The following is a 12,333-nucleotide window of genomic DNA, read 5'->3' on the forward strand; positions in this document are numbered from 1 at the left end:
ATGTATATATGTATGTGTGCATGGCACTGTGTGTAAGGATGCATGTGGCTAGGGAATATTGCTTTTGTGCGAGAGATTCCCATGCATTTTCCGGAAAAAGTGCCCTCAAAGGCATGGGCAGGGGGAGGGGCAGGGAGGCTATGGAGCTAGGGGGCGGGGTCGTGGCGGCGCAATCAAGTGATGAATGCATTACTATATGGATGAGTGATGACGAAGCTCAGTAAATGTTCATGGGCCCATGGGCTGTTTCCAAAATGGAGCACAATAAATAAGGATCAAACATGTAAGACTCGCTGGGCAGCAAAAGAAAAAGTTCTTTCAACTAGACTTAACCATAATTAGAAAGACAATTCAAAAAATATAATGCATACTTTTTGACACTCGTAATGGAGTTGTTATGGTATAAACTCCAATAATTCCATATAAAAAATATCATAGTAAAATACACAATTTTCTTTTACAAAAAATGAATCATTTTCTTAGCATTTCCTCATTTACATTGTTTTGCTAAAGCTTCAAATAGCTTCTGTTCGGCGAGATCTTCTAAGGCTTCTGACGTCCCCATTGCATCCCCTGTTTGGGCATTTCTGTGCATAGATTAGCTTCCTTTTTCTGTTTCCTACTCGCTTCTTTTTCTCAGATCTTAAAGCTCCTTTTTCGCCACTTGAAGCAGAAATTTCCATTCACGAAAAACCCTAAAACGCAACGCAGCAATAGAAGCCAAGCTCAATCCACTTTTTGCTGGTAGCGTCCCTTTGCTCGCTCACGTAATGAAAATGGAGCACATGGAACTCGGGAAATTCGAGGCAAGTGGGTGACGTGTGAGAAAAGCGGCAGACAGAGGTCGGTGGACACCAACAACTGAGAGAGACCGCAGCGCCAGGACACTCGCTCGCTGCCGAGGACTCACTGAAGCCGAGCGCCAGGTCGCCGAGCAATTTTATGAACAGATGTGTGGTAAAATTAATGGACAGAGATAAACTCGGCTGGCGAGTGGAAATGGCAAAGCGAGGGTTAAACGCCATGCCAGAGAGTGAAAACTCGACGAGGAAGAGAGACCGTGAGAGAGAGAGAGAGAGAGAGAGAGAGCGGGGGAGAAAGCGGGAAAAGCGGGCAAAGGTTCGTTTGCTCGGCTTGTTTGCCACAACATGATTTATGATCCTTTCCCGACAACAAAAACAAAGCCAGATAAATATAAAGAAAACAAGCAGCAGTCAGTCGACTGAGTGAAATGGTCGAGTGGAAAAGCAGCAGCGGGAGCTTGCGTTTCACTCAATGTGGAAAAACCACCCCCTAGGAGCTTTTCCGCTGCCTCTGCTGTCGGGATTTTCGTGAAAAGCTGTTGACTTCGTTACGCTGATAACTTAAATATGCATGGAAATTTACATACGTGTCAATGGCATTAAGTAGCGTTATGCTATTGGATAAGCTCCATATAGGCGGGCAACGGGCTGTTTTTAGGACCATCATTGGGGATTTCTGGACGCTTTACTACGCTTCTTAGCCAACTGAACTAACTTAACTCCACTGAAAGGGCTTTTGGACTCACCTGAATGCCATGGGCTCCGCCACCCTGCTGGCTAATGTGCAACTGCTGCGTCTGCTTCATCTGCAGCGTGGTGGTGGTCGATTGCTGCTGCTGCGGCGCATTTGGGGTGTTGCCGCCGGGTCCGGCATTCGGATTGTTCTGCTGCCCGTTGCCGGCGTTGCTGCGCTGTTGTTGCTGCTGCGGTCCACCACCGGGTTGCTGCTGCTGTGCCAGATTGCCCGGCTGCTGGTTGCCATTTGGACCGCCCCTTGGCGGGCAATTGAGGAAGTTGGCCGCCACATTGGGATTCTGGTTGCTGAAGGGTGAGTATTGCTGCTGCTGCTGTTGTTGCTGCTGCTGCTGCAGTTGCTGCTGCGGCACCTGTTGCTGCTGTTGTTGCTTGTTGAAATTGGGAACACCGCCCATTTTGGGCTGCTGCTGTTGCTGATGGTGTTGCTGCTGCTGCTGCTGCTGTTGCTGCTGCATGGCCTGCTGCTGCTGCAGACGCTTGAGATCGAAATCGTTTTGAGAGGAATAGAAGAGCTCCTGCTTGATGTCCAGGAAGCTCTGCTGCACATTCATGCCGGCACCCGGGCCAGGACCCTTCTGGTGGAACTGCGGCGGCAGGTGCTGTTGCTGCGGCTGCTGCTGTTGCTGCGCCTGCTGCTGCTGCGGACCATTGGGTCCCAGGCCAAAGTCATTAGGGAAGCCGCCGCCGTAGTCGTTATAGCGACCCGGCTGCCCTTGTCCCATCATTTGGCCATGCTGCTGCTGGGCCTGTTGCTGCTGCTGCTGCTGCTGTTGTTGCTGCTGCTGCGGATTCATGCCGTGCGGCGGTCGGGGGAATCCACCCATGCCGCCCATGGCATTTTTGTGCTGATGCTGCTCGGCCATTTGCTTGAGTGTCTGAGCAGCCAGCGGATGTTCGGACATGAGATTACCAGAGTTGCCACCATTGCCACCGGAGTTGGGAGCACCACCGGCCCCACCATTTGGACCATTGGGAAAGCCGCCCTGGTTGCCAGGATTGCCGCCACGCATCTTCATGCCCGGGTTGTCCAGACCCAGGCCAAAGCCACCGAAACCATGACCCAAACCGCCCTCGGACTTCACATTCAGGCTGTTGATCAGATCCTGGGCATTGGGAGGCTCCACCTTGATGCCATCCTCCGTCTTGATGTCCAGCAGCGGTTTCTCATCGAAGCCATCGAGGAAACTGGGATTGAAGTCCTGCAGGTTGTTGATGAGATCCTTAAACGTGTCGTTGTTCTCCGAATTGTCATCCCCGAGTAGATCGGGAAAGCCGGGAAACTGTCCGCCACCACCGTCCTTGTCCAATGAGCCGAGATCGGGGAAATCGTGATCCGGTTCCCGTTTGCACTCCACCAAATTGGCCAGATTGCCCAGGGCGGACTTCTGTTGGGCGGACATCATGTTGGGTGGCATGCCCATGCCACCAAGGCCACCTGCCACGCCCCCGGGACCCGTGGCCATGCCGCCGGGTCCCCCGCCCCTTCCATTATTGCCGAGGCCTCCCAGTCCGCCGCCTTGTTGTTGCTGCTGCTGGTGCTGCTGTTGCTGGTGATGATCACCTCCGCCGTTACCGTTGTTATTACCGTTTCCGCCACCTCCCCCGCCTCCGTTGTTGTTGCTTCCGCTACCGCCACCACCGCCGCCCCCTCCGCCACCGCCCACACCTGGTTCACTCTTCACCGATGTGTTGGTCAGCGCCTTTACAGTGACATTAGTGCTTATCTGCTGCGGTTGCGAATTGGCCGCCGATGTGGTGAACTCCAGTTGCTGTACAATTTCCACCGAGAACTTGGTTAGATTCTCAGAGCCGTTGTTGTTGCTGCCGCCGTTGTTGTTGGTGCTGTTGCCGTTGTTGTTCGTGTTGTTGTTGCCGGTATTGGAGCCATTGTTGTTGCCACCGTTGTTGGCATTCGCGTTGCCATTGTTGTTGTTGCTATTGCTATTGTTGTTGTTATTAGGCAACTTGTGCGGGGGTTCAAAGTTGTCAGGGCCATTGTCAACATCCTCCGCGGGTCGTTTCAGGAATTTTTGTTGCTAAATTGGGAGAAAAGGCCAAATAAGCATACGTTATAGAATGTGTTTGAAAGTTTTCAAAGTTCAAAAAATAGTAATGTGACTAAGTTGTATAGCAAATCTGAACAACCAAAATATTTTTTCCTTGTTTAAAATCAGTTTTAAGGATGTTTAACTAATGTAAATACCATAAGTACTAAGCTACCCTCTTTTATGATTTAATTACTTAAATAATAATATCATTGAAATCAGTTCTAAGGATATTTAACTAATGTAAATATCATAAGTACTAAGCTACCCTCATTTATAATTTAATTACTTATATAATAATATCATTGAAGCATTAGATCTCCAAATCTTACCCAAATATTCATAGATAGTTCGTTTATAGCTTTTGCTGGCTTGGGCGAAGATTTAGTTTAGTTTTTGAGTAGTACGGACATTAAGAGTCGATTGCTCGGATTTGGAAACACTTCGATATATAGACACAAAAGTTAAAACAGCTTTAGCACGATGATTTGATAGGCGCGTTGGTAGACTTGGTCCGGGGATTTGTGGGGAGATTTTACGCTAGCACTCGATAGGGAGAACTTTTCGGACCAGTGTTGTGTAACGACGTCGACAGTGCTGAGTAGCGTCGAAAATGTTGCATTTTGTTGCATTTACTTCGCGGGCGCATTGGGCTTTTGATTTTCTTCACAGTTTTCTTCGTCGATCTCGAGTTCTTTTGATTATAATTTGATTTGTTCAGCTGCGGCGCACACAGTGAGAAATTATACATAAATTAGTGGTACACATGTACAGACATATAACTCATATTGCATATGTATACTGCATGGATGGGAAGCACGATTCGATTAACACTCAACAACAATGGCAACTACATCGCTGACTTGGCAAGAGTAATCAAAAGAAATTCACTTGCAAGACGTGCACAAATTATTGAAAAGCCGTAGCGAAATTTCATGAAAATCGCAAGTGCACACAGGCATTGGCAAAAATCACACTCACACACACACAGGCGTCTCAAAATGTATCAAAAATGTAAAAAAGAAAAAAAGCAAACCTTAAAAAACACAGAGCTGAGCAGAGGCAGAGGCAGAAACAATAACATAAAAGGCAAAGACACTTCTAATCAGTGGCAGAATGCCGAAGTCGACGGAGAAAAGAGAACCAGAACGCCAGAGTATCTGTGTGAGAATTTATGCGCCAGTGTGCGTTGTGTTGGCGTCGGCTCCGCTTTTGTTGTTGTTTTTGTTTCTGTTCTGCCTTACTTCAGCGCTTTCGATGCCCCTCAATCGCATAATCAAGGGTATATGAGTTCTATAGACAAGTATCTTAATTTTTTTTAATAGCAGGTTTTTGCTTTTATATCACCTATACGAAATATTAACCACTTCTATATTAGCAAAAATCACAACAAATTGCAGAAAGTTAAGATTATACAACAAATATTTCACACTATTTATTTCTTGTAAGATCGCTTAAATCCTCCAAATAAAACTCGTTCATTAATGCCTATTTATGTACATGCATAATACCCAAGTATCATTTTGTTGAAAAATCGTGAAAAAACATCAAATTAATTCCACTTGCTTGGTACGTAAAACGAAGAGGATAAAAAAGAAAGACGATGGCCGCAAAAAAAAAAAAAACAAGAAAACAATCACATTTAAATCAGAATGTGTTTGCTTTTCAGTTTTTATTTTCATGCCTCCGTGCAGGCCAAGCGCCCGCGACTTTTGCTGTTTATTTTGTTTTTAATTAATGCAAAATGTATACAAAATAGCCGCGAATAGGCGCAGCAACCAACACAATGACAAGTGAGTGGGGTCGCGAGGTGTGCGTGTGCTTGTATGTGCCGCTGTATCTGTGTGCGTATCTAGTGCACACGATATAATACTTCAAAGTGAGAAGAAGCAGAGGATTCAGTTGCAAGTGTGCAGAAGGTTGCGAAATGCAAGTGACTCGTTTTCAGAATTATTCACCGCAATTTAAAAACATACTCTGCGACTACCTTCATACAGTGAAGCTTCGAAAAAGCGGGCTCTCAAATTTGGGAAACATACACCCAATATTCGAAAATTGTTCCCCAAATGAGCCTACAAACTGCAAGATTTTGTAGGATTGAATACAAAAAACAATGAGTAAATGTGTTGTCGAATATGAACGTAACTGATTTCAAAGTCCTTTAAAACACATTTGGAAAATTGGAACGGAAAGCACTTACTTAAGGTCGCAACCCACAGAGCCTAATTAAATTATTCAATCAATAAGGAAAATGTCCTCTTGAGCAGCAAAGACCACGCACTCAGGTCATCGATAGCCACTCAACCGGCGGTTAAACAATTACAATCGGCTGCGCAAAACTATCCCCCAAATGAATAACAAAGTGAATAGCACTCATTACGCATTCACATTCATGCACAATTTCTCGCACTCACGAAACACTTTCGCCTAATAAGTTTATGGCACTTTACAACACTCGAAATGCAATGCACACAATTGGCCCGTTTCGGCCATCTCCCCATTTCTCCCATCTCTCCCATTTCTTTCACTACCAACCCCGCACACAAACCAAACCCCACACCCCCTCCCCACATTGCCCCACCAACGTTCGTTTCGATACACGCGCCAACACTTTTCCCCATTCGCTTGGCTCATTATGAATAAATGACGTTTCATAAATTTGTTTTTCCCTGCGCCTCTGCTGCTGCTACCATCGATCATGCCATCCCTCTTACTGCCCTCTATCTTCACACTTGCTGTCTCTTTCGCTGGCTGTATCTGTATCTGTATCTGCGAATGTATCTGTGTTTTCGGTATCTTTCGATGGAAGCGTGACACAAAGAATGCAAACTTGCGTTGACCAGAAGCGGTGGGAAAACGCTAGTGGTAGAAAAGGTGAAGATGGGGGAGAAGAGGCGAAGAGGGAGATGGGTGCCAGTGCCGTAATATGTAACCTATTGCAGAAAGAGATGGTTATGCTGGTGCAGAAAGAGAGCGGTAGCTCACACAATTTACAAACTTAAAAGTAATTTAGTTTTTTACGACTCCACTGCGGTAATAAAAATGTTTTGCCCTCTCCGTAGTGCCACCCCCACACCACGCACACTTTGCCTTCCATCTTTTTCACCTATAACTATACCACAGTTTCGTACCGTACCCTTTAGCCTCTCTCCCCCCCATTCCCCTCAACCCTTTGAGGAAGCCCCCAACCCACCATGCCCATGCCTCCCCTAATTCCCCACTACATTTACTGCATTTACATTTATCGATGCGTCGCCTCCGATGTCGATGTCGACATCCTCATCTTCGCCTTTGCCTTCGCTCTGGCCTCCGTCTTGGCTTTTATGTCTTGCTTGCTGGTGGGGCTTAATAACTTTGTCGGGGGGGTGGGGGGCAAGTGTCTGGGGTCTGAGGTATACTGAAAATCGAAGGTTGGGCTCACTGAAGTACTGGTCACATTGTGACGAGTTGAACCGAAATCACAGCGAAAGAAGTATTTACTATTCCTATTACAATTCCTATAAATCTAGTTATAAAGTTACTTATTTTTTCGTTGTACCTTTTCTGATTGGTTGCTCAAAAAGAAAGTACAACTTTTTCAGCTTATGACTCGCTTCGGTATTTTCACTGTCTATCAGCCTGCGTCGCGCTTTAATATATTTTCTGTTTGCTTTACGCGCAAATAAAATAAAGCAACAGAAATTATGCCGCGAACCTTGACACATTAAAAATAAGCAACAACAAAAGCGTGAGTAAGAAGACCTCACCCATCTCTTTTGCACCCAGTCGCTCTGTCTCGCTTCCTCCCCGTCGCCGAGAGCTAGTAAATTTTTGCGTGTAAAAATAAAAATGTGGAAAAGCTTCTTTCCACATTGGCGACGTTCAGCAGTTCAGTTTGTACGAATTTCGTTTTCATGATTCCAATGCATAAACAAAAGAGAGCGCGTCCAACGCGTCGTGATTAATGCGTGATTAATGCGAATTAGCGGCGAATCCAAACCGACACTCTCGGCCACTCAGCACCAGAAAAAAAGAAGAAAAAACAATACACTATAGCTATATAGCAGCTAGTCCGAAAACGGAAATCGTCTCATCCCTAACAAAAACAGAAAAAAAAGGAAAACATCAGAAAACACATCAAATGTTTCGTGGAAAGCCTTCGCTTCGCGTCCGTGTTGTTTGATTAGTTGGTTGAGTCGAGTTGCTAGTTGCTACATTGTGTGGTATGTAGGTGCTGAGAGACAGGAACTGAAAGATGATAGAGGCGAAGTGGCCGTGGATGTCCAAGAACAAGAAGGCGAACGTGGTCAATACGTTTATGAGGAAAAATTAAAAAGATTTTGAGTCTTAAAAGTTACATTGCTAACATATAACAGTACCTAAAAATAATAAGGCTGGAAATTATTCGGCCTTTAAAAAGCACGTAATAGCAAAAACAAAAGCGATATTTTTAAATGAAATAAGGGAAATTCCGAAATCTTTTAAAGTATACCATAATCTTATAAGTTCTTTGTGTAAAATGGAGAATCAGAAAACGGCACTTTGTCGAATTCGAATTTAAAACTGAAAATCCAAGTTCGAATTCCAATTTACATGCAATTTAAATGAGATATGCAAATAGTTTTCCCCTGGCTCTTTGTCAACCGTTTTTTTTATCCGCTTCACTGTTCTCGCGCGTTTTCTTCTTTGCCAGCGCGCCATCATTTATTCACAACAATTAATTAAAAGTGTAACTTAAAACGTTCGCTCAAGTGTCAGCCATAACAGAAAGCCGCTCATTTGCCACCCCCCACACCCCCTTTGTATTTGTATCACCCCCTGAAAACGAACGCCTCCAATTAATTCCTTGCTATTTTAACCATTTCTTACCCCGTATTTTTCCCGACATACACGGCGTATGCGTAATATTATGGCCTTGTTTTGCGTCCTACTCCTTGCAACCCCTCCCCCTGCCTTTTGCCCCTAGCATTCGCACTTCACTTACTCGCATTATATTTTGCATACTATTAATTTTTTGCAAATTATTGAAAAGTAGGCGGCAGTGGGATGAAGGAAATATAAAATCGCGAGAAAAGTATGAAGTGAATTATAAATCATTATTCAACTCATTTAACTGAGCTGGCGCATAAAGCCCAATGGGAAATTATGTTTACCAAAAATTAATTAAACAGCAGTAACAACAGAAAGAGCAATAAAAGTAAGATTAATGTAGTCGCAACGCAGCGACGCCGACCGCGACAGCGACTGCGACTGCGGCAGAGGCAGCATCAATTTCCGCAACGCCAAAAGGCTAAGCCAGATTTCTCAGTTCGGTTTATGTTAGCTTGTTGCTCGCTCTAAGGCAATTGTTGCTATTACTATTGCTGTTGTTTCGCCCAAGAATTCCTGAATGCTCTTGTCTCTCACTATTCAATTATACACCACGAGACAAAAGCGTGGAGGAAGTTCCTGAGCATGGTTAACTCTGGAATACCCTTTAAACATATCATCCAAATATTTTAAATATTTAAAGAGCTAAAACAAGAAATAGTTATAGACTTATGCACTTAAAAACCCCAACCACAATTCCGCTAAGGAAAACTGTGAAAAAACGAAACAATTACCGAATTGTAACAGCAGGTGTGTATCTAAATACCCCGCTGATAACTAACCATCGAAATTTGCATAATTCAAAGCCGTTAATCAGCCCAATTGTTCGCCCAATGCAGGGCACACAAACTGAGGCACAGATGGCCATTAGTGTGTGCACATCTTTATGAATACGTAAGTGCAGATACGAATATACATATATGCACAGTTCCAAACGTGTTCTACTTCATGGCATTGTGAGCATGCCCCACTTTTCGGTGAGGGCATAACAAACGACCAATTGCTCGCTCAGATCTGCACTTCCTCCTCCCCCACCTCAACCCCCCATTTCCCCCACGCTTCTCGGCCACTTGTCTAAGCAATATGCGTAACACACACACCAGCACACACACACGCGCACACTCATGCAGCCACGCGGAGAAATCAAACGGAAATTTATGTTGGCCAAAAGTGTTTTCATTGATATTTTAGCAAGCAACTAAGAACCAAACATAAAAGTTTATAATTTATGAAAACAAAAATTATGCACAGCGTAAAAATTCCCAAACGGATTTACTGCAATGTAATTAATGATTTCCATTAAGCCGAAGAGTGGCAAAAAAAGAAGAAAAAACCAAAAAACCGACACACATACGCACACTTTTTGTTTTGCTCAATTTTCCTCCTGATTTATTTAGCACTTTTGATTTATGATTTTTAATTTCTGCCATTTTACGTCTTACGTGAGTCTTACGAAGTCTGCACCTAATAAATTTGCATTTGCTATGCACAATTTCCCATCCAAGAACCAGTCACGAAAAAGCGAATAAAATGTCAAATAAATAAACAGGACAGGGGGTTGAGTTAAATAATTGCTAGAAAGCACACAGGAATTTAGCAGAAGATCTCGTAAATAAAATAAGTTAAATTCCATGAGCACAAGAGACGTGGAAAACGTTTTTCTTTTCGCACATAATCACAGCTGATTTTGATCACAGCAGATTGACTTCAATATGTTTGTTGGTGTTTTTCAATTTGTACAATACTTTTGTTTATGTTTTTCTCTCATCTTAGCGATTTAAAAGTACTGTTACTCTTTCTGTGTGACACTAAATTATTTCTCTTCGCTTTTCACATTTCAAACACTAACGTTTTAGCACTCAAACACTTTATTTCTTCATTTAGTTTAAGTGCAGTTTTTAATTTTTCTTTTTAATTTGTTTTCTTTTCTTATATTGCCATAGTCGCTAATGTTGTTGCTTATGTTGTTGCCGTTGCCATTGCTGTTGCTGTTGTGTTTTTATCGCTGAGGGAACGAACCGCAAACAAAAAAGAAGCGCTCAACTTTTCTTTGGCTAGTGTTGCTGTTTCTGCCGTGCGGCTGTTACTGCTGCTGGCGTCGTGTTGCTGTTGCTGTTGCTGCTGCTGCCGCTGCTTTTGCTGCTGCTGCTGGTTTGTCGTGCGCCGTTTGGCAGTCGGTTGAGTACTGGCACGAGCCGCTGCCAGCGAAACCAAACGAAGCGACTTCGAGCGACGCGAGCGACGCTGGCAGAGGCAGCAGCAGCAGCAACACGACGCCAGCTGCGAAACGGGCAGCGAGAAAGTTTGCTTTTTGCATTGTTGCAGCGCCGCAGTGAGTGAGTATCTGTGTGCGAGTGGGTGGCTGTTGGTATGAGTGTTGCTGCGGGGAAGTCGCTGTTAGCCATAACAGACGGTTGATAAGCTGCCGCTGTTGCTGCTTCTGCTGTTAGCATGTTGCATGTCAGCTGCTCTCCCTCTCTCTTTTTCTCTCCCACTGTGTCGTTCTCTCTCTCTCTTTCTTGGATTTCATGTTGAAACCAATTCGTTTGTCATTTGTTTAATGACACAAATATTTGCACAAAGTGTTTGCATTTATGTATGCCGCGACAACCTGTCTTACACCACCCCCCTTCCACCAATCCCCGCCGCTGCCAAACGCGGTGTTTTCAATTTCCATTTTGGCGTCATGAAAGTTTTCCCTCAATTTGTATTTGTGCCATAAATTTGATTACCACTAATAGACTAATAATAATCCGACTAATGATCATCGTTTCTGTTTTCTTCGCTTCTTTTCATGTTTTTTGCGGGTGGCCTGGCTTTCAGGCAAATTGAATACGCTGCCACTTTTTGATGGCTGTTAAAATGGGTTGAGCCTACAAGGACGAAATCCAGCGAAATCCGACCCAAAAGCCAGGCAACAACACACACACACAACAAACACCGTGAACAACTAAATAAGGAAGTGACACCGGAAACAGGCAGCGACGTCAGCGTCGTAGGAATGCGCAAAGGAATTTCAGATGGTGGTAGCACGAGCGGGAGGAGGGGGAATTGGGAAAATTCAGGGGTTTTTGGGTTTGTGTTTGGGTTTGGCGCACGCAGGAATCACTCACAAAAATCCAAGTGAGTCGAGTGATTCGTGCGAACCGCTCTTTATCTCGCATTTCTCGCTCGTTTATAAGGCAACGACACCGGCCGGCTGAAACTAGTTAAGGCCACACCAGCAACCCTCTTCGCTCGCCCCAGCCTCTGCCACGCCTCCCTCGGCTCTCCCCACACCCCCTCGCAGCGCTTACAGCTTAACCTATAAAAATTCCGCAAGCCCAACATCCACAAATGGGAACACTCCACCACTTCACCACTCCGCATGTGGAAATGTTCTTTTTCAGCTCTCTCGGAAAATCTGGGCGCCTGTTACACACGCAACGAAGTTGCCAACACAAACTCACATGCACGCACACACGCAACGCGAGGCTGTTGCTGTTGCGGTGATGTTGCTGCTGCTGCGATGATGTTGATGTTGCTGCTGTTGCTGTGGTTGCTGTTGCCGCTGCTGCTGTTGCTGTTCCTATTGCTGTTGCTGTTGCTGCTGCCGTTGGTGTTGCCGCTGTGTCAGTGCCGTTCATTTGTTTGATTTTGTTGTGATTATGCGCAGTGCTTCGGCGGCAGCGACGCCGGCAGTGACGCCATCGCGCGAGCAGTGGCGTCGTGGTAGTCAGCGACCCATGGAGGGCATTTGGGGGCCCAACACTACAGCTACTACGGCTACAGCTCCAACAGCCAGGGCAACTGAATTCTCGCTCCAACTTGCGATACACTTGGACAACACGAAAATGTGATAAGACGTGCGTGTGGCACTTCGACTACAGCCCGATTCTGAT

General features: G+C 45.0%; 1 protein-coding gene across 5 annotated transcripts in view; it reads right to left on the reverse strand.

Annotated features, from left to right (window-relative positions):
* LOC6529874 (neurogenic protein mastermind) overlaps nt 1-12,333 on the reverse strand; it is a 66,880-nt gene that overhangs the window by 15,719 nt on the left and 38,828 nt on the right. For 3 of the 5 annotated variants that reach the window (XM_039373215.2, XM_002090795.4, XM_039373214.2), the window contains one exon: nt 1,550-3,595. In XM_039373215.2, coding sequence (XP_039229149.1) covers nt 1,550-3,595 — 2,046 coding nt within the window. Of the gene's footprint in view, nt 1-1,549; nt 3,596-3,936; nt 4,624-10,471; nt 10,639-12,333 lie in introns of those variants that run through there. The other 2 variants (XM_039373216.2, XM_039373217.1) reach the window with 2 other exon arrangements.

Source organism: Drosophila yakuba, chromosome 2R (assembly GCF_016746365.2).
Source record: "Drosophila yakuba strain Tai18E2 chromosome 2R, Prin_Dyak_Tai18E2_2.1, whole genome shotgun sequence".
Lineage (NCBI taxonomy): Eukaryota > Metazoa > Arthropoda > Insecta > Diptera > Drosophilidae > Drosophila > Drosophila yakuba.